At 34.0% G+C, this 22,661-nt stretch overlaps 4 protein-coding genes and 1 pseudogene across 5 annotated transcripts in view; 1 reads left to right on the top strand and 4 right to left on the bottom strand.

Annotated features, from left to right (window-relative positions):
* Positions 1-1,834: 1,834 nt before the first annotated feature.
* On the bottom strand, positions 1,835-3,903 carry LOTGIDRAFT_231058 (hypothetical protein; the record flags this gene model as incomplete). The annotated part of the gene is made up of 2 exons (XM_009051636.1): positions 1,835-3,203; positions 3,830-3,903. The coding sequence occupies 2 exons, from the start codon at positions 3,901-3,903 to the stop codon at positions 1,955-1,957; spliced, it is 1,323 nt and encodes a 440-aa protein (XP_009049884.1). The 3' UTR covers positions 1,835-1,954.
* A 5,170-nt stretch (positions 3,904-9,073) lies between these two features.
* LOTGIDRAFT_158479 (hypothetical protein) lies at positions 9,074-11,115 on the bottom strand. The gene is made up of 4 exons (XM_009051637.1): positions 10,830-11,115; positions 9,733-9,917; positions 9,378-9,522; positions 9,074-9,266 (listed from the first exon to the last, which is right to left on the bottom strand). Exons 1-4 carry the CDS (start codon positions 11,025-11,027, stop codon positions 9,153-9,155), a joined length of 642 nt encoding a protein of 213 aa, XP_009049885.1. The 5' UTR covers positions 11,028-11,115; the 3' UTR covers positions 9,074-9,152.
* A 4,730-nt stretch (positions 11,116-15,845) lies between these two features.
* On the bottom strand, positions 15,846-16,642 carry LOTGIDRAFT_178048 (hypothetical protein; the record flags this gene model as incomplete). Its single annotated transcript, XM_009051638.1, has 4 exons — positions 15,846-15,898; positions 15,983-16,108; positions 16,161-16,284; positions 16,322-16,642. The coding sequence occupies 4 exons, from the start codon at positions 16,640-16,642 to the stop codon at positions 15,846-15,848; spliced, it is 624 nt and encodes a 207-aa protein (XP_009049886.1).
* Positions 16,643-17,387: 745 nt separating this feature from the next.
* On the top strand, positions 17,388-18,533 carry LOTGIDRAFT_149873 (annotated as a pseudogene; the record flags this gene model as incomplete). Its single annotated transcript has 2 exons — positions 17,388-17,414; positions 17,462-18,533. Coding segments are annotated over exons 1-2 (1,073 nt in total), but the record flags the coding sequence as incomplete, so codon positions are not given.
* A 687-nt stretch (positions 18,534-19,220) lies between these two features.
* The window catches only part of LOTGIDRAFT_158484 (hypothetical protein), a gene marked incomplete at both ends in the record, with an annotated part of 7,605 nt that continues 4,164 nt past the window's right edge, over positions 19,221-22,661 (bottom strand). The window contains one exon of the mRNA XM_009051639.1: positions 19,221-19,402. Within this exon, the coding sequence (XP_009049887.1) occupies positions 19,221-19,402 (182 nt within the window). The remainder of the gene's footprint in view (positions 19,403-22,661) is intronic.

Consider the following 22,661-nt stretch of genomic DNA (forward strand, 5'->3'; position numbering starts at 1 on the left):
GTAACGTTTGGTAATAAGTGAAATCCGCCATTTTGTATTTGTCAAAGTATACATTAATACATTTTACCTTACTTGAAACTACTGGATTCATTCTACTAGCCGATATTGTAGAGATAACCCATGCGGAGGTCACGCGAGGTCGCACATGTAAATTATTAATCATTTCCGGAAATGCACGAAAAATAGGTTAGCACGAAATTAGGTTACTTGACTGTATATAACAAGATAGCTTGCCAGGCAAGGTAATTTACCCCCCCTGGCAGCCTTGATTTTGAAAAAAATATTTAGCAGTACAGTAACAATCACCAGTATGAAATATTCAACCTTCAGTCAAAATCCTTTCGTCAAAATCCGTCAAGAATTGTGCCTTCTATAGTGTTTACGAGCTAAAAATTGAACGCGTTTTCAAAAACGAACACTCATACCAAGTTTTGTCAAAATACGTCAAGAATTGTGTCTTGTAGAGTGTCTACGAGCAATTGTGGACGGACCGACGGACGGACATGGGTGACGGCAATATACGCCCCCATTTCATGTGGGCGTTTAAAAAGCATCTAAACTAAGTCTTATCCATAACTTAGAGTCAGTTCCATCAGTCCTTAGTTGTAAGCCTTTTAACTTCATCCTTCTATATAATATAAGAATGCTCCATTAATACATATCGTTGTTGTTCAAGCAATGGTCACTTGGAAAATGAATATTTTTTTTGTGACAAAAATCAAGAATTAAATCTTAAACTGAGAGATTAAAATTGATATTTGAGTAGCCTAATACTAATTTTATATAATTCTACTTTTCCTGCAAAAACAATTCATCTGTCATTTGATACCAACCTACAGGAGATAAGAATGCTAGTTATCAATACATGGTTCTCATATAACCCTGGACTCAATTAATTGTTAATAACATTGTAAAAGATCAAAAGACCAGAATAGACCGTTTTCTGGGTTTGTTGGTGGGACTGTTCTGTGATATTTTTGCATGAATTAAAGCCTGGACCCTCCACAAGTGATCCACCTCGAACGCGCAGTTTTCGTGCCTATTAATAAAACAAATATACAAAAAAAAAGTGCTAAGTTAAATATTTTTATATGTTGAATTATTCATATTAACACACAATCAAGAAATGAATGATTTTTTACGATACTTAAAATGACACACGTGACTAAATAAATATGTGCCGGACCAAATGAAACAATTTTGTAATTTCTGATGATATGATTCATCATTCTTAAGCATTTTAAAATGATCCAAAATTTTTAAAGGTGATACTATATGAAAGAAACATGCAATGTTTTGTTGATATGTGGGAAGCAGTAATAATTTATTTACCAATTAGCGTGTGTCAGTTTATATAAAAACAGAAAAAATGTAATACTCATGCATAAATAACAAATACATTTCACGGAATATTAGTTTGAAGAGTAAAAAGCACCATTTCATAGTTTGAAGAAAATAGGACAAAGAAAAGGGATTACAAACAATAGTCAAAACGATGGTACATTAACATTTTTAACTGCAAGAACATAATAAACAAACTTTTCAGTAATATCACTTTTACAAACCTTATCAAAACGATTCGATTATGTTACTTTTTATTGATAATCTGGTAGGAATACAGATCTAGATGTTTCGTGGTTTTTCTGCATGTCACTACACATCATCGATCTGACAAAATTCTTCGCTGAATCATGTTCAGTAGCATTCTTGCAAAATAACATTGGTCAGATCATGGATAGGAAGTGAAGTAGCACACAGAATAGAAAACAAGAAACGATACGCCCAAATTTGCATATTGATAAAATTGCATAAAAATAACCGAAAAAAGCATACTTCAGATGAATTCAGAACTGTACATCGTAACTAAACAAGAATAAAAAATAAAGTTTTTAACATGCAGTTCTTATCACATCATGTTTAAATATCACATTTTGAACTATGAAATAAAGAGCATTCATTTTTTGTTAATTCGTTTTTCTTGAAAATGATAGAACACTTCCTTGATGATTTCATGCGACGATTTGGACTTCCAAAATTCTCTCAGATCATAAGGCTGTATCATTTGGCGATCTTTCTGGAGAAACTCTAAGGCATTGAGATTAATACTAGGGAAATTGCGATTCATCCAATGGATAAACTTTGAGGTTGGAAAATTGACCGGCTTTTGAAGGACTTCCATATAATAGAAATCATCGCATGCAAAAATATTACCCGGCATTGTGAAAGATTTTGACATCTCTGTTATATCTTCATTCTCTGCTATCAAATAATCTATATACCACGATATTATATGCTTTGGTTGCAGGGTATGGACATTAGAAGATATCTGATAGTTTTCAAATGTTCTATTCTCAGAAGGCTTCTCCATGACACAAACTTTCGCTGGTGGCTCACAAAGGTCACCATCGCCACTGGCATAAGTAATTTGATTGTCATAAAAAGACGGATTTCCCTTCAGTTTCATAGTCATCAGTTCTCTGTTGTTGGTTCTTTCAACAGAATCCTGTGTTCCACGACGTTTGTAAATCCTCATACTTCGACTTCTAGTAGCTCTCATGTTGGTGCTGCTAGATTGGGATGAGATTGAATCTTGGGATTCTGAGTCTTCAGAAAAATGATCCTCGTTATAGACATGCGACAGATTCTTTGCTGCAATGCTGGTTTCAGATTCAGCCTGGTGTGTTGATGCATTGCCATTTCTGTTTAAATGCATTAGATTTAGATCTTGGTTCTCCAGTCCTTCTGCATATCGATCTGTATGAGTAATAACTGCTTGGTGTTCATTGTAAACAGGATTAGTCTTAACCTCAACAGGTGCGCTGGTATTCTGTGGTGTATTCAAAATGTTTGTCTGCTCGACAAGAACTCTCTGATTAGATGGAATGCTACCGAAACTGGCATAAAAAGGTTGCTGCGTATGAGAATCAGTAACGACGCAATACTCTCTTTGTAGATTTTGATTGTTACCAACGTAAGTCTGCATTGAATTTGGAACCCAGTGAGCGCTAGGGGAGTAGATGCTTGAATTAAAACTGTAATTAGGTTGTGTATAGAAATTGACTTGGGAATCTAAGTGGCTATAGTTAGAATCATAGGAATTCTCTATATTATTATTTGCGTTGGTATTATAGTCGACCTGGCCATGTGTATGAAGTTGTTGTGGATAATACATTTGGCTGGCATTCGTGGTTGGACTTTGGGGTCTGAAAAAAAGAAGATAAGAATGTAGAATCTCTATCTTTGACTATCAATAAGTTTTGGATCCAAATCTAATATTACAGTGGTGTAACCTATTTTCGTGGATATAAGGATTCAACACCGAATTTCGTCAAAGTTAAAAAAAAAAAAAAAAATTTTATGTCCTAGATGTCTCCTCATGTTTTTCTAAAAAATAATTAAAATTGGTTTATTTCGATTTTCTTTATGAATCCTTCACTTTAACCCATATTTCATGAGCAACCAACTCGGCAACAGCTGTAACACGCGTCACCTATTTTCGTGTACAATGTTTGGTCTATAAATAAGTCGAGAAAAACACGTTGTATGGATAACGGGTGATATAATTAACTTCTCTTAGTATTTATCTTTAATATCAATTCATTATAACTAGTGACAATTCCTTCAAAGAACCACGATTTAAAAAAAAATAGTGACTGACATAATAAGATACGTAGCGTCATTTATTGCTAAAAGTCACTGAAAGAACATAAGAATATGGTCCACTTTGTGTTCCATAGAAATTTTCTGCTGACACGGAATCCGCTAGTTGATCACGTGACTTCATTCGTTAGACTACATTCTAGCAGACGACACCTGGAATTCCGATTACCGCTTGTGATTATTAGGAAATTCGGCCGATAAAAAATGGTGACGTTTGGTACCGTAATAACTGAAATCCGCCATTTTGTATTTGTCAAAGTATACATTAATACATTTTACCTTGCTTGAAATTACTGGATTCATTCTACTAGCTGATATTGTACAGAAAACCCATGTTTATCAAAAAAAACTAATGCGGAGGTCGCTCATGTAAATTATTAATCATTTCCGGAAGTCCACGAATAATAGGTTTCCACGAAATTAGGTTACTTGACTGTACATGTAACTAATAGACCTGGAAGTGGGCCCATATTTCTCGTGTCATGTCCTGTCAAATAAATACGAATTTTGTGGTTTTTTATAGTCTAGAGGGGGTGGGGTGAGCAAAATTCTGGTAGATTTAGTAGTATAATGTTCTATATAAGGTAGGATATGACAGACTAATAGACTCTAGGCGTAGCCTGGGCCTAAAATGAGGTTCTGAAGAAAATAAGTGTGAAATGTTGAAGAAATGACACATTGACAGACAATTCATGCTCTTGGAAAAATAAACTCGGTCGTGACATTGACAAGTTCAGTTCTGTCAATAATTCATAAAGGCTAGTGCTGTTTCTCCTTCACTCTCTAAGACTAGGCTTGTTCATATTTCATGACTATGGTGAGATGGTCCCCCAACCCTTCCCTTCTCTAGGCCAGGCCTACTAGAAATCTATACATGCCAAACTAGAGTCTACTGTAAAATTGATTTGAAACTATAAATCGTCTCAGAATTATGTTTTCCCACACTTTATCATTGAATAAAGCCGATTTTTTTCATTTAATAATATAATTTTCTGTTTCCCAACTTACTCTATCTTGAACATAATACTAATAGTAATAGGCTAATTAATGTTCTCTTTGTTGTCTGCTGATAGTGCTGCATTGTGGGAACTATCTCGCGCCATAGAGTGGCCTCCCTTTCAGGCAAATAAAAATGTCCAAAGGCATTCGCCTTTGAATAGTAGCCTTTTTAATGCGTTAGTAAAAATATATCTAATCATCCAATGAGTATGAACAACGACTTTGTCGAGATTACCGTACGAAATACGGGTCTGGGTGATATTGATAATTAGACGCTAAGAAACGTTTCCTGATATTGACCGTTTAACACACTTGAGATACAATATACCTATATAATTTCATGCGAATCCAATTTCATGCATCTCCAAAAATGATAAATAAATACATGTGCGACATCGCTTGACCTCATCATTTGCATGTTTTGATAAACATCTCTATCTCTACAACGTCAACATACTAAATTTTTCCTATCGTTTCAAAGCAATGTAAAATCTATTATCTATTTCTAACATTATATAAGATAGTGGACCACAGCCATATACGCCCACCACGGCATGCGGATGGTAAAAACGAAATATCCATTTTAAGTTTCATCAAAATCCGTTGAAAACTAAGAGAGTAGTAGCATATTCAAGATTTTGGGGCAAGGGCAATAACTCTGCTTCTAAAGATTGAAAATAGCCCAAATTCGAACTTGATCTTCGTTTTATGAATATGTATACACATACCGAATTTCATTTGATTCCATCAAAAAATCTAGTTTTCAGAGCGTTTACAAGCAAATGTTGGCGGACCGACGGACCTTCGTTTCATGAATATGTATGCAAATACCGAATTTCATTTGATTCCTTTTTAGAGTGTTTACGAGAAATTGATGTTGATATGAACACTTACTGTATAGAGGTTAAAGGGCGATAACTCATCAAAACTGACGTAAGAGACCTTCCTCAAACCTTTCGATTTAGGTCCAATAACATCCATTTTAAGTTTCATCAAAATCCGTTGAAAACTAAGGGAGTAATAGCATATTCAAGATTTTGGGGCAAGGGCAATAACTCTGCTTCTAATGGTCGAAAATAGCTCACATTCGAATTTGAAATTCGTTTTATGAATATGTATATACATATACCGAATTTCATTTGATTCCATCAAAAAATCTAGTTTTTAGAGCGTTTACAAGCAAATGTTGACTGACGGACGGGCGGGGGTGCCGACAATATACGCCCACATAGAGAGATGTGGGCGTATAAAAATGGCGGATTTCAATTATTCGTCATAATCCCAAGCTGTAACCGGAATTCCAAGTGTTGTCTGCAAGAACATATTCCATTTAACAGAGTCACGTGACAAGCTAGCGGCTTCCATGTCAGAAAAATTCTATGGAACACAATGTGGGCCATATTCTTATGTTGTTTCAATGAATTTTAGCAATAAATTCCTCTTTACATTTTACTTATCCCTTTTTGACAGTCGTTATTTTTTTTTAAATCATTGTTCTTTGAAGGAATTGTCATTAGTTATAATGAATTGATATTAAAGATAAATAGTAAGAAATGATAAATATACCACTGGGTATCCATTCAACGTGTTTTTCTCGACTAATTTATTGATCAAACATTTACACGAAAATAGTTGACACATTTTGCAGGCGTTGTCGAGTTTGTTACTCATGAAATATGTGTCAACGTGAGGAATTCATAAAGAAAATCAAAACAACAAACCAATTTAATTCTTTTATAGAATATCTAAAAACAAATTCCGTTTTCAATTTTGACAAAATTCATTTGTAAGGGGGTCTTAACAAGTCATCTTTAAATATCAATTCCATATCATACACCACATAAAGTGTGATGTTTCATATTTTAAATTTAATCAAATATTGGAAGCACTTTTATTTATATAATATTACAACTTCCGAGCCCTAGGCTACAGAGATCAAAACCGTTTGTCATAAAAAAAAATCATAAAACATGATAAAGCTAATATAAAGAGATTAAGTTACAAATATAAAACTTCATACATTCAATGATTATAAAACAAAATCAACTTGTTCAGAACATTTGTCATCAGAATGAAAAACAAAAGTATTTAAAGGGATGTAGTTCAAAATATTAGTCATACCAGCTGATGAACCTTTTTATGTTTTTATATGTATTATTCAGGATTATAAATTGATTACAATAAAAAATCATTAGACAGTCATCATTTCCAAAATAATCTCACATGCCAAAATCAGATTGGTAATATCTGCTTCTTAGAATGATAACAACATTGGACTGATTAAAGTTCATTTTTTTTTATTTTGTCCCTTTTCACACCTTTTTAAAGGTAATTGTAACATAATTAAAATGCTTCAAAATAATTGCAAAACTGTTCATCAACAAGCACTCAAATATCTAAAGCTTACAGAACCAATGTACAAATAAATACTGAACAATGCCGAGGACAACACGTAAATGAAACCCAACAAGTTAAAGATCACCATAGTTTTATATTGCTCCAAAATAATATTAAATATACATAAAAAGTTATTGAAACATAAAATAAGAATTTCTACCATAAATGCCCTCTGATATATAGTTATATTGGACAGATTTCATGCCTTAGATTATGACACTATCCAACCTATTTTCTATATAACTATCAGAGACAATATAACAAGTTCTCATAGAATCTAGCATTTCGTTTACATGTTAAAATGTCAAAACAGAAAACTGGGTAGTACAATAAAGCTGTTCTGCTGAACATTGTGATGAGACCAAGTCAATTAGATGTGAGTCAAAGGTCTTCATATAAAACATAGCTATATGGTATTTCACTTAAGTTAAATTAATTTGGGACAGAATCGCAATTTCTGGGTGTTGATTTGGGTATTATAATATATATAAATAGTGTTCAGCAGTATTAGAAATATCTAAAATTGCATAATTCTAATAATACCCCGAACTAGGAGCTTCACTTTCTATTTTTATATAGAAAAGTCTTTTTAATTTTAACTTTCAAACTGGGATAATTCTGGACAATGGCGAACCTGTCCCTTCAAATGGATTCAAATGAGCCTTTGTACCAGAAACATTTACAGCTTCATTTTGCTCTGTTCTGTATTCCAATGTCAGAAACCTTATTAAAACATATGACAACATAATTTGGTAAACTTCAGGAAATAATGAATGTTTAAAGTCAAATCCCTAAGAGACCCTGGAAGACAAAAGGCTTGAAAAAAATTCACATTAAACCAATGAAGATGATATGTTAATAAATTGTTGATCTACATGATATTATTATCCAAAAGTGGAAGAAAACCAGAGCCACTTGATCATAAACACCTCATAAGCCCTTATTAGGCTCATAAGAAATCACAAATTGTCACAAATACTGCTTTCAGCTCCTACTAGTAAAAACTATTACATTTTAAGTGCCATGGGTATTGGTTTCAAAGCTTAGTTCAGCAAACCTATCTTGACTCAAGCAGACCATACATATATTCAGTATAGGCTATCATATGATAATAAATACTTTTCACAAATATATACAGGAATGTTCTTAATACAGATATATACATATTATATATTCATCATTATTACCACAAAATACTAAACCATTATAATACAACAATCTTCATTATACCATATATATTCATTGATTTAATCTACAATTTACTTTGTGTAACTTAAATTTGATCACATGAAGCATCATTTCATTAATTGTAAAGAAAAATAGTAAACACATTTCACATTTCAAACAATAAGTATATACTTTAAAAGATGTTGAAACATATTTGAAAATATAACCCAAACAAAGACACATTACTAATCAATAGAAATGGGGTCCAACACAAAAACATCAAATATCATTTTTTGTTACCCTATAAATATGTGCTCGTTATTCACTTAATTCTCTATTTTTCATGACCTATACTGGATAAGAGTTGAACTATAACATTAAGTAAGGTTTGTAAGTATTTCACAGAAAGATAAACAATCTAAGTTTATAAAAACAATATAGTTCATATTTTGATATGAACTGGACAAGTAACTACACTTATATATATCTAAACAGTGAACTATAATTCACATCGCTAGTGACCAACCAAAGTATCTCAACAAATATTTTGTTTCCAATTAGTTTTCAATAATTGTGTGTGTGAATTCATTGATTATAACATTCTCTTGAAACCTTATAAAATCAAAACATTGCTCTATCTTGATAATGTTATCATCTTTTAAAGTTATCTAAATAGTTAATGTTATATAAATATTAAAACAGAACCTTAAAAAAACATGTTGTTTCAATTTAATTTACAGAACATGTATCTGTTTGAATTGAAAATTAGTCAGCAGCTACATAACTTTAAAATATGCAATTCTTTCAAGAGTTTATGTGTCAAAAATAAAAGAGACAATGTATGGAACACATATGACAAGTGTTTCTCATATCATATTAGTTTAAGGAATGTCATGATATTGTTAAAAAAAAATCCACTAAGACCACGGCTATCCACAACATCCTCCTGATTTCCCACTGACTGAATGTGAATTTAAATCTATTCTTGCATCATCTGAACTTGTCATCATACCTGCATCTCCACCATATTTTTTCTTCAACTCCTAAAAGACAAATATCACAAAACTATACATAAATTAGATGATACAATATAGGCGCTTGGCTAGCTCCCTGGGCAACATTAGTCTGAAAACAGTTGAATAATAATGGATTACCTGAGCCATTTTCAGAAAGGCATCATCAACATTTGTATTTTCTTTGGCGCTTGTCTCTTCAGATCCAATCATTCTATGGTGCTGGGCAAAAGCCTTAGCTTCTTCTTGGCTGACTTCTCTCAAGGATTCTAAATCTCTCTTGTTTCCTACAATTTTAATATACATGATATTCAAATGCATCAAAAAAGCATGCTGACTCTTTCCAGTATCTCATAATAGGTGTCACCATTCCACATATCTATTTCAGATTTGAGCATGTTTTGCTGAACTGTTTCACAATAATATGTATTATATACATAATTTCATTTTACTTATAATTAAGTAATGACTTAAGAAAATAGTAACCTTCTTCTTACCCACTAATAACTGAACAATATTACTGCCTGCATAGCGTTTAACATCTTCAATCCATCTAGGTACACTGTTAAAGGTGGAACGTTTTGTTATATCATAGGCTATTATAACACCATTAGCACTACGATAGTAACTCTGTGTTATGGTACGGAAGCGTTCCTGTCCAGCAGTATCCCATATTTGAAGCTAAAAATAAAATTTTGAATGTTGTAAGCTGACAAACATAAAAAAAAGATAGCTTGCCGGGCAAGGTAACATATGCCCACTGATGTTTCCTAAGACATTCTACAAAATAATTAAAATTGGTTTATTTCGATTTTCTTTATGAATCCTTCACTTTGACCCATATTTCATGTGTAACCAATTCGACAACGGCGGCAAAATACATCACCTATTTTCGTGTACAATGTTTGATTTATAAATAGGTTGAGAAAAACACGTTGTATGGATACGCAGTGGTATAATAAACTTCTCTTAGTATTTATCTTTAATATCAATTCATTATAACTAGTAACAATTCCCTCAAAAAAAAAAAATGATTTAGAAGAAAAAACAGTGACTGACAAAATAAGATACGTAGCATGATCTATTGATAAAAGTCATTGAAACAACATAAGAATATGGCCCGTTAGTTGATCACGTGTCTTCATTCGTTGGACTACTTTCTAGCAGACGACACTTGGAATTTTGACTACCGCATGGGATTATAAGGAAATTCAGCCCATACAAAATGGTGACGTTTGGTAATAACTGAAATCCACCATTTTGTATATTTGTCAAAGTATACATTAATACATTTTACCTTGCTTGAAACTACTGGATTTATTCTACTAGCTGATATTGTACAGAAAGCCCATGTTTATCAAAACAAGCTAATGCAAGGTCGCTCATGTAAATTATTAAACATTTCCGGAAATCCACCAAAAATAGGTTACCACGAAATTAGGTTACTTGACTGCATATTGTTTCATTTAAGCAACAAAAATTATCTTTTGCCTCCCATTTTAAAATAAATTGTACGATTTTGTAGCCTTAATCATTGATATTCATTCAAATCAAATCAAATCAAATCAACACTTCCCGCAGAAGAAATCCTACCTTTACTAATTTACCATCAATATTTAATGTTTTCATGGTAAAATCAACTCCAATGGTGCTGCCATGTTTTTCTGTATAAGTTCCTGATTTGAATCTTTGCACAACGCAAGTTTTACCAACGGCTGCATCTCCAATTAACACTATCTTAAAAAGATAATCAAAGGCTTCATCAGGGTCCAAGGTGGATGTGTAGGACATTTTTGCTTGTCAGAAATGAATAATCATTACAGAAACACCAATTTAAGGTGCTAAAAATAAAAATTCACGTCACTTTTGTTTTTGTCATTGAATCCGGATGTTGAATAAGTCTTCCGGTAAAATGTAAACAAAATAATTACCTCCCCTTAACAAAACTGACTTAACAGGAGAATGGGCTGAAACGGACACGAATAGATCGAAAAAAACAACCCTTGGCTCATAGTCATGGTGAGATCTCACTTAAAGGGCAAAGAGGTTTTTCTAATTTTTTGTGTGATCGATTTGCACCGATCAGTAAGACGTCTTTTGGCCGTTGGCGTACATCGTATAGGTTTAATGAAATAAATAAAAAAAGAAAAAGAAAAAAAGAAAAGAAAAAAAGAATTTTCAATGGAATATAGCCTACAGTGCCAGTGGACTAGTTTAATGTCAACTTGGGCGCTTTTTTTCATGCCAGGAATGTCGCTCTGTAATTGGAGCCTTCTAAGCCTACATTTAGGTGCCCAAAAACGTTTATTGTAAGGGGCAGTATAGGGCTTATGTACAATCTTCAATCTGAATGTCTTTAAAAAAAGGGTTACCGATAGGCCTAACCTTCGTATTTAGTAGACCTAATGAGTTTTACCCAGTTTTTACCCAGGCTAGATTATTTTTTATTGAAACCTCAAGATGGAGATTAGACCGAAACATCGATCTGTCTCTATTCCAGCCTCTGATAGCTATTTGGACATATGTAGAGACAGAAATAATAAGCCCTGTTCAATGGGGACATTCCGCATCTCTGCAGGTGCAGGGGTTTAAAACCTATTTAGATAACTCGAATCTGCTAAACCCAAGTATATTTGGAAAGATGAATATTTTTTTTAGTTCAGTCATACCATCTTTTTCTCTCTACACCATTTATTTCATGTCTCCGGTATCATCAAAGTATTTTTGGGCGAAACTGATCTAGCATTGGCTATTTAAAATGAGAAGAAGTGATCGGCAAACTATATATACATTATTGCTATGCTTAGCTATCCCAATCATCGGAAAGGCATCATACCAAATCAAGAAGATCCTGAAAAAGTCAGTCGGCATTGAAGCAGTGTTCTCTGGCAACTCAACGCTTAAAGATTTGCTCAGAGCCAGTGGTAAATTGAATCCCTCCAACAACCAAAAACCTAAGGGATGTGTCTACCAAGTTGAGTGCTTCTGTGGAAGTTCTTATATAGGGGAAACACAGAGACCCCTTGATGTTCGACTCAAAGATCATCAAGACAAGCCCAGAAATGAAGGAACATCTGCTTTGGCTGAACATCTTGCTATGGGAAGGAAAACAGGTTAAAAGTCAACTTTGACAACACCAACATACTGACAATCAATAAGCACATAGATAAAACCAGGAGACTTCATGAAGCTATCCACATCAGAAGATATCAGCCTGACCTTAACAGAGATGAAGGTGTTCGTTTATCGCATGCATATGATAAACTCATCAACTTGTAATTATTCATATACATAAATGTATCCAATTTAATAAAAGATTTCTACTTAAACCATAGTTAGTTATTTGAACAATGTAATTTCTATTAATAAAAGACTCCAATTCATTTACTTTATTTCAATTATTTTACTTAATCAGCCTGTATGTTATTTTAAGAATTATACACCTCTTATTGTACCTGTTAAAATTTAATGTAATGTATCAATAAACCAATATTATCTCTTGTGTGTTCTTAATAATAAGCATTAATGTATATATAGTTTGCCCATCATTATGTGCCTGAGGACGACGGGGGAAACACGTCGAAACCTTGCGAAACGAAGCTGTGTCTATATATCGTACTCGCAATTGCTAAATGCCATTCAAAGACTTCATCTGAAAGGTAATTAAATAGTATGCTAGAGAAATCTTTTTCTTCTGACTTTACAGCTACAGCTGACAACTGTCAAAATATCCATCGGAGGCTGAAATAGAGGCAGATGTTTCGGACTAGTCTATTTCTCTACATTTGGCGTTTATTTGGCTTGAATCCGAACATATGCTTTAGCGCTATCAGTTGTTGTAGACAGAACTTTAATTGTCAAATATGTTTTATTTACTTTACGTTTTATGTAAGATAAATTCAAGACGAAAAGTGAATCTAACCAGAGTTCTAAAAAGTCATGTCAAAGATGTGGATATAAACATTCTGATAAATGTTGCCCTGTCAGATATTTACTGAGTGGTGCTCATGCTCATGTGTTACCGAATCATCTAAACAGGCAGATCACAAGGAAGCCCATAATAATATATAATCTCAAGCTTAATGAACAAAAGTGTGAAATGAATAAAACAGGTGTTATATCAAGTGAAGGTCAGCGAATAGATCTAGAGAGAATATCCTCAATTTTTAAAATGCTAAGTCCTACTTCAAAAGAAGAGTTGCACAGATTTCTTGGAATGTATCCATGGTAATTTTATTCCAAATTTATCCCACAAAAAAGCTTTATTACGGGATTTAGTGAAAGGAAATAGTATATTTGTATCTTCAGAAAATTTTAACAGCTAAAAATCAAGCTGACAGAAGCACCAGTACTGAAATTCTTTGATCCTAAGAAGGAAATAATTGTGACATCAGATGCTTCTCAGTATTGTCTTGGAGGTACGTTACTTCAAGATGACCACCCAGTTGCATTTATTTCGAGATCATTGACTGATGCAGAGAAGAACTACTCTCAGATTATCAATTGTATTTGCTGCAAAACGTTTCCACCAATTGGTTTATGGTGTAAAATTTAAAGTGACAAATGATCACAAACGTTTGAAATTTCTATTTAAGTTTCTGTCCGCCTTGGATAGCTATAGATTAATGCTACGATTACTGAAATACATCATTGAGTATCAATGGATCCATGGAAAATCATTGAAGATAGCTGAAACGTTTTCTAGGGCATCTAATATACCTAAAAAAAGGAAGATTTTGGATTATTAAAAGAACTTGAGTATTATGTTCATATTGTCCATTTAGTAATGAAATGTTGGATTTATTTCGTGAAACAGTGACAAAGACAAGTACCAGACTTGAAAAAATGGAAAATGACATTTAGGGTTTGAAAAATGACTGCGCAGAGCAAGATACTGTATGGTTTGGATTGGTATTTCAAAAGATATAGCCAAAATATGTGAAAATTATGAAACCTGTCAAACTTTTAAGAATCAACAAAGTTGCCATTGACGAAATTGGACGCTGATTGTTTTCATTTTGACAACTCAGAATATTTGTTACTTGTGGACAACTATTCAAATTATTTAGAAGTAACAAATTGAAAAATATGTCTGCAGAAACTACCATAACTCAGATGAAGTCAATATTTGCAACACATGCAATTCCAAACACTCTCATAACTGATAATGGTACTAATTTTGCTAATAATAAATTTCGTCATTTTACAGCAAATTGGGGTATAAATCATGAAACATCCTCACCACATTATCCCAGAAGCAGTGGATTAGCAGAAAGATATGTTGGTATTGTGAAGAAAATTCTCATAAAAATCCAAATCTGAAAACCAGGATCTATACTTAGCTTTATTGAATTACAGGGATAGTTCAGTTTCACATGACAAATATCCATCTCAACTTTTATTTGGAAGACAATTGAGGACAAGAATTCCTGCCTGTTGCAAAATGTCAACTTAAACTATCATTCCAAACGGGATTAAAGGCAGAATGAAAGAAAGTTCTAGAGAAACAGAAAGTTCGAATATTTGATAGAATATAAAATGACTGTAACCAGGACAAAGCTCATTAATCTGGAAATTTGATACAAGAAAATGGATCTCCAGATCTTGCTTTGTTAGGAATAATGATGGAAATGTCTTAAGACACAGTAGCGTCCTCAAATGAAGAGGCTGATCAATCAAGTAACAAATCCAAATTTGTACCAACCAATTAACAGAACTATTTCTGATAGAAAATCCAGAAGACCAAATTGGATTATCTGGTCTGATTATGAGACATAGACATTAGCTATACACAAAGACATTAATGTTTCATAAGTTGTAACTTTGATAAGTGTTCAAACTTCAAGGACTCTAAAAGTATTTTGTTTCATAATCTTTAATTCATTGTTATTAAAAGAACAACTATGTTAACTACTTAACGGAAATATCAGATGAGTAGCCTAAATGTTATCAACCTATCTCTATTTATTCAGATAACAGTTGAACATCAATGGGCGTAAATAAAAATACATAGTTGGTCGATGGGGGTACGGGCATTGGGTGACTTTAAAGTTGGTGTTGGCGACTATCTAGAACCGAAAACAGGCGTTGACCGTGTGTAATTCAAAACTTTAAGCATGCCTTCTCGAAGCCCTTTTCACGCGTGAAATATAATTCCTAAAAATGTATGTTTTGGTGAAAAAGAGCAATTAAACAAAAGTTTGTGAGCGTCAGTTTCTTTCAAGAATATATTGATAACTAATTTTCCATAATTAGTAAAATCATTGCTTTGAAGACTGGTGTATCAAGGACACCATAACGGTTTCTCTAATCGTCAGGTAAAAATGAGGACGTAATGTGCAAAAAGGATACACTTCTCATTCAAATTCTGTCATGAATATATCCGAATGGAGCAAATCGTAAATCCAGTAACAGTAAACAGAAGATTTACCCTTAGTTCAAAAATAATTTATTAACCTGGCTTCGGACGTATAAGGAAAGCAATCGAACTAATTAAACAAGAACTAAACCAGCTGACTGAATTCTTACTGAGTACTCTTATAGAGTACGACAATCAAATAATAATAAAAAGATTTAATACATCAAACAAAATATATATGTCACAGCTATCTAAGCATCTTCTTGTTCACCTTCTTCTTCCTCAAATTCCCCCTCCTCTTCAGCTGTAGCATCCTGGTACTGTTGATATTCAGATACCAGATCATTCATGTTGGATTCAACTTCAGTAAATTCCATCTAATCCATACTTTCATTAGTATACCAATGGAGAAAAGACTTTTTTCTGAACATGGCAGTAAACTGTTCTGAGATTCTCTTGAAGAGTTCCTGAATGGCTGTCGTATTACCAATAAATCTGCCAGACATTTTTAGACCTTTTGGTGGAATGCCACAGATAGCAGTTTTAATATTCAACAAAATAGCTACTGTTCTTATTCTGAACGTTCAGCATCTGCTCATCCACCTCCTTCATTGACATACGACCTCTGAACATAGCAGCGACTGTCAGATAACGACCATGGCGAGCCATCATGTTTTTGGCGTCAAACATCTGTTGGGTGAGTTCTGGTACAGTCAGAGCTCGATACTGCTGGGAGTGAAGTGAGAGGAGCAAATCCTGGCATAAAGAAATGTAGACGTGGAAAGGGTACCATGTCGACGGCGAGTTTTCTCAAGTCGGCGTTTAGTTGACCAGGAAATCGGAGACAGGTGGTCACTCCAGACATAGTGGCTGAAACCAGGTGGTTTAGATCACCGTAAGTGGGTGTGGTCAGTTTGAGAGTACGGAAACAGATATCACATAGAGCCTCATTATCAATACAGTAAGTCTCGTCTGTGTTTTCTACCAGTTGATGAACTGAGAGGGCTGTAAGGTTCCACAACTGTATCAGATACCCGAAAACACACATTCAAGTTGAATTTGTTATGATAAATCTTATCTTTGTTTTAGGTCATCCAAAACTTAATTATTATAATAGTACATCTTCAGGCTAGCCTAGTAAATATCAAATTATCCTAATGATTGCATTGCTCCAATATGTCGTCTGTAACCCTGGGATTAGAGGCAGAACTTTTGTGCCTAAATGTAACACAAACACTCGACCTTTGGTGAAGGACAAACAGAGAAGGTAGACAATCACAACTTTCAGCTTCTTTAGGACCACATCAAGAACGGAATCTACCATTTCAGCACCTTCTGTATAATGACCTTTAGCCCAGTTATTACCGGCACTAGACTGTCCGAATACAAAGTGCGACTCTGAAACACCAGTAGCTTCATTATAATAAACGTTAATTCTCTCCAACTGGAGATCTGAATCACCGTGGTAAGTTCCAGTTGGGTCAATGCCATGTTCATCAAAGATCACTTCCCAGAACTGAAATAGAATATGAATATACCAGACAATGAAATCAAATCTATAATGAGATTAACGGATTATTTTTAATCGACTTGAAATAACCAATATTGAGTTGCACAGTATAATTCATCTCTTAATCCATCTGATAAACAACAATAGCTAACCACAAACAAACAGCATGAAAACAGATCTCTTTTTAAAAATATAAATAGAACCAACCAAATCACATTCAGTGGAAATATCTTGCCTTAGTTAGCTTTAAATCTTCTCACACGTGTTTTATCTTCAGACTCAAGTCGCTTTTAATCAATTCTTCAAAATGGTGAGTTTTCATATTTACTTTTGGATTCTATGAAATAATCATTTCATCTGTATTTGTTGATTTGGAACCAACAGTAGTAGATGAAGTCCGAACTGGTACTAACCGCCAACTCTTCCATCCTGAGCAACCCATCACTGGAAAAGAGGATGCTGCTAATTACTATGCTCGAGGTCACTACACAGTGGGCAAAGAACCCATAGATCTGATACTCGACAGAACCAGGAAGCTGGCTGATCAATGTACTGGTCTTCAAGGATTCTTATTTTTTCATAGCTTTGGTGGAGGAACTGGATCTGGTTTCTCTTCTTTGTTGATGGAAAGATTGAGTGTCGATTATGGAAAGAAAAATTGGAATTTGCTGTTTATTCTGCTCCACAAGTATCAACTACAGTAGTAGAACCATACAACTCTATCCTTACAACCCACACCACATTAGAACATTCCGACTGTGCCTTCATGGTGGATAACGAGGCTATCTATGATATATATGTCGCCGAAATCTCGACATTGAAAGACCAACCTATAGCAACTTGAACCGATTGATTGGTCAAATCGTCAGCTCCATCACTGCCTCACTTCGATTTGATGGCGCTTTGAACGTTGATCTTACTGAGTTCCAGACTAACCTGGTACCCTACCCACGTATAAATTTCCCGTTGGCTACCTAAGCACCAGTCATTTCTGCTGAGAAAGCTTACCATGAATAACTTTCTGTGGCTGAAATAACCCACGTTTGTTTTGAGCAAATAAAATGTGATCCCCGTATGGTAAATACATGGCCTGCTGCATGTTGTACCGAGGTGATATAGTTCCGAAGGATGTCAATGCTGCTATACAATCAAAACCAAGAGAACCACCCAATTCGTTGACTGGTGTCCCACAGGTTTCAAGGTGGGTATCAACTATCAACCATCAACTGCTGTACCAGGAGGTGATTTAGCAAAGGTCCAGAAATATGTTTGTATGTTGAGTAACACAACTGCTATTGCAGAAGCCTGGGCCCGTTTTGATCATAAGTTTGATCTGATGTATGCTAAGATTTAGCTGCTCTTGAGAGAGATGTTGGAGTTGATTCTGTAGAAGGTGAAGGCGAAGAAGGAGGGGAGAAGAATATTAGAATTTAGTAAAACTTTAAAAATTAAAAATAAAAATAAAGTTACTCAAATCTAGGATAAGCTGTATTTGTGTTTTGTATTCATTTGATATTTGATTCTTTAGCTTAGCCTTGTTACTTTTGTTAAATAAATATAAATATGTTACAATATTTCATCAGCACGAGTTATATTCTTTATATCCCTTTATTATTACTTATGTTTCAATCAAGCTTATTGTGAATTTGATTGATTGCCCAGGTAATTATAGTCGGGTACTGATTCTAGATTTTCATCACACTGTTTTTATTTGCCACCTGGAAAAACTGTCATAATAGGTATTAAGGCATATTTCGGTGTTTTATATATCATTATCCGGACGGCTAATGGGTGGCAATATGGATAGCATTGCTTCAATTCTTTAGTTTTTGAACCAAAACCGCTTTGAAACACAAAAGGTTATAAAACTGATCAATATATTCATTATAAGATACCATTCACCCGAGCCATCATTAGTATGATTGGACGCTCTTATGGGTACTTGGCAAGGTATGATTCATTCAGTTTTATGGATCTTTGACGACGATGTACACGTTCTACATTTCATAAGAGCCTTTACAAAACAAGATAAAATTTTCCCTCTCTTTATTCCACATCCAATTCTGATTGATACAAGAGCTTGTATTTAAACAATTTATTAAATGTATAAAGAATGTCAAAGAGGTACATCACAAGCGATATCTGTACACGATACAACGGGCTCGGAATAGTCTATGTCTGTTGTGGGTTCACAGGTACAATAATTGCAATCATCGTTTTTCTTATAAAATTTATCACCAATCTCATATATTCTATTATTATAAAAGCACTGCGTATCATAATTTTTGCGTCTTATACCTGAAAGTAAAAGTAAACAAAATAAGGACAGACCAGCATACAACCAATTCTATGGCTACGTCCCCGCGATTAAAATCTATGTTTGATCGCCAATAGTATTCCATCAGTCAAAACCAACAAAAGTCAAGCAATTGCGATCTTCGTACCTTGATTCAATAGGCAACTTTGTTGTATTGCAGATTGGATGGTAAGCAAGTGTATACAACCAATCAAAGACTGACTAATAGTCTGTTAACACGAAGCAATTATGTCTACAGTCCGTATGTTGAGGATGCTGATTCCAATCCAATGACATCGATGTATTCTATGAAACAAGGGTGGTGGATATAGCAGTCAATATATAAGACGAAATTCGTATAGCTTGACATTGTGAAGATGATACCTAACAAATCACAATCCATAATTCAAATCTAAAAGAGACAGGAAAGGAGTCCAATAGTTTAGGTAGTATCTATCATTTTTGTCCGAGATACTCTGAAGCCATCTACAGGCTCTGTAAAAAATAATTTTGTGGCTTGTCGTAGATACAGTGCATCCTCCCAGTTTCATCGTACAAAACATCTATTGAACCGATACCTACAACTGCCACCATGTTTAATTTCGCAGAAAAAATACGTGCTTATAACATAAATGTCATTTATTCCTATGATAATAAATAGCTCAACATGCGTGTTCAAGGAAAACCATGGCCTATTATCAGCAATTTGTTTTCGTACCAAACTCGATATCATAATAAGCCAAATAGAATCTTAGAGGAAAGTAGATGGAGCTTTGGTATGCTACAACCGTTCCACTTTGATGTTATTGCATGGCAGAAGCTCCATCCCCTTTTTAAAAAAACAATACTCATGATTTCGTGGTTCTATTCGATTGGAAAAAACGGTATCGTGATCAATGCCGTAATAAGTCAAAGCTGTCAATCATTTTATGGTACAAGCTATTTACGCCACGTGCCTTGCTTAACATATATTATTTTAACTCAGCCTATCGGAAAACCGTGGTACCATTGGATTCACCCGACCCCAAAAATGTACATGTAGGCACCGAGAACGGGTTTATATCTGGCATAGATCAAGAAATATCGACAATTACTGATTTTTGATGGTTGCCAATTTGAATTTCAAAATGTAATTTGAAGTTGATGTCAGGTGCTCAGGAGATATTAGCGCATACACTGTAGTTGTTGTTAATGGTATACGTAAATATTCGTAATATCCCAGCACAACTTTTGGTCTGGCGTAGAAGGTTAATGAACAGTTAATAATCCCATTGCCTAATATTTTCAAAAAACAAAAACAAAAACAAAAACAAAACACATATTATAATTTAACAGATGAAATTATAGGCATATTGCTGTTATTAATACATATTTCCCCTCTAGCTATTCAAACACTTTAAAACTTACCCGAACTGTTCGAAAGCATCATCAATAATAATATAAAAACTACTAACTTCATCTTTATTTTCAACATGGTGGAATGAAATAATACTTTCAAATGAATGTTGTATTCTATTTTAAATGTCAAATCGGTTAATGTGTGATGATGTGGGATGGTGATCATTAACTCATTTCCCGACCTTTGTCGGTAATTTTGAGTAATAGTTCTTCTAATTGTCCATTAGTGCATTAGGCTGAGAACAAACTAACAATAAAGCTGAACTCATCAAGCGAACAGGGCAAGAACTACCTTGCCGAAACTTGGTATCAATGTACATTAATGAGATTTGCCAAGTGCAAAATTAGATGAACGATTTTTGCTTATAGTCCTTGACTATACGCGTCAAGTTTGCTTGCTTTCTGCAATCCTTGATAGTTTCCGTAAAGCTGAGTCTCTCTGAGACTATTATACTTCCGGTATTTCGCATTTCTTTTTTGTCAAGAGGTAGTAATATTGCGACCAGGATAAAGTCTATAGCCTGTATAGATGGAAATAATCCCGACACAAAATTATGCAGTTAATATCTTTATTGTGACTATCGGTTTACCAATTATAAATTCTACAATCATTTTGTACCCATATCGTAGGAAAGACCAGCTTCTGATATTTAAATTACCGGAATCACGTGATCTGTGACAATTTGGACATAGTTCCGGAAAATAAAAAATGTCTGCCATTCATTACCTTAATACTAATATGTTGTAGAGCGATATCAGAACTTTCACAGTAGGCCGTAATTCCTAATTAGCAATGATTTGAGCTATTGCCCTTGACGGGTCACTTTTGGCTTGTAATTTTTAATTTTCCTCCGATCTTGATGGAACTTAGTGGCAATGGGAACACTGTTTCATAAGAGCACTGGCCTATGTCACGACATAACGATTTATCAAAGTGAGATGCAATTTAAGTTAAAGTTGACTTCATTCAAGATATAATATTTCCCAGATGTTGATTTCATTAATTTAATATTTTAATCTTATAAAACATTTTCCTCGGATTAATCCATTTCATTATAAATTGGTATTGTTAAGACATGCAGAATGTGCACATGCGTCAGCATTAAACAAAAGCAATAGTTTCATATTTGGGATAATACAAAGTAACTAGACCTGTTTGACACATATCTGTCGTTTTCCAAGCTAGTTTTCGTCTTTTGTATCTACAGTTCGTATAACAGACTTCAGAATAGGCTGTCAACATATGGAAACTTTTCCGTGGGATAAATATATTTGTTGAACCGGAATACATGTATATGATATATTATGAAAGTTTGAAAATTTTCAATAAACATATCAAACCATTAACCAAACCCTTAAACAGATTTGTTTTTTTTTTTTTTTTTCTTTTTCTTTTTTTTTTTTTTTCCTTTTTCATTCTTTTTAGCACTCAGATATAGTGTCTTAAAAGACACAGGCCCCTGTATGTATGATCTCATTTATTTACATTGACACTATGTATGCTTTCTCCACTGTAGAAGGTGTTATTTCCTAGTGGGTTACTCGGCTTCACCCATCTAGGGGATTAGGGGCTATTGTAGTTAGATACACCTATGAATAGCTAGAAGGACTCTGGTCCCAACTCTTAAATTAGGTGTCCCAGTTGTTTAGCATCTTACTAAGACATTCTAGGTAAGAGGTGGTGTATTAGTACTAAGTTATTTAGTTACAGAGGAGAAACATCAAATCTTCTGTGCGAAAATTGTGGTTTCTGTACTTCCAGATGATGATATATAGTTGGATTATATACTTTTGCTGTAATGGAGGGTAAGTGTGGAGGTATAGGTATGGAGAAGGTAGAGTAAAGGTTTTATCAGCTGTGAT

This window comes from Lottia gigantea (assembly GCF_000327385.1).
Source record: "Lottia gigantea unplaced genomic scaffold LOTGIsca_17, whole genome shotgun sequence".
Taxonomy (NCBI): domain Eukaryota; kingdom Metazoa; phylum Mollusca; class Gastropoda; family Lottiidae; genus Lottia; species Lottia gigantea.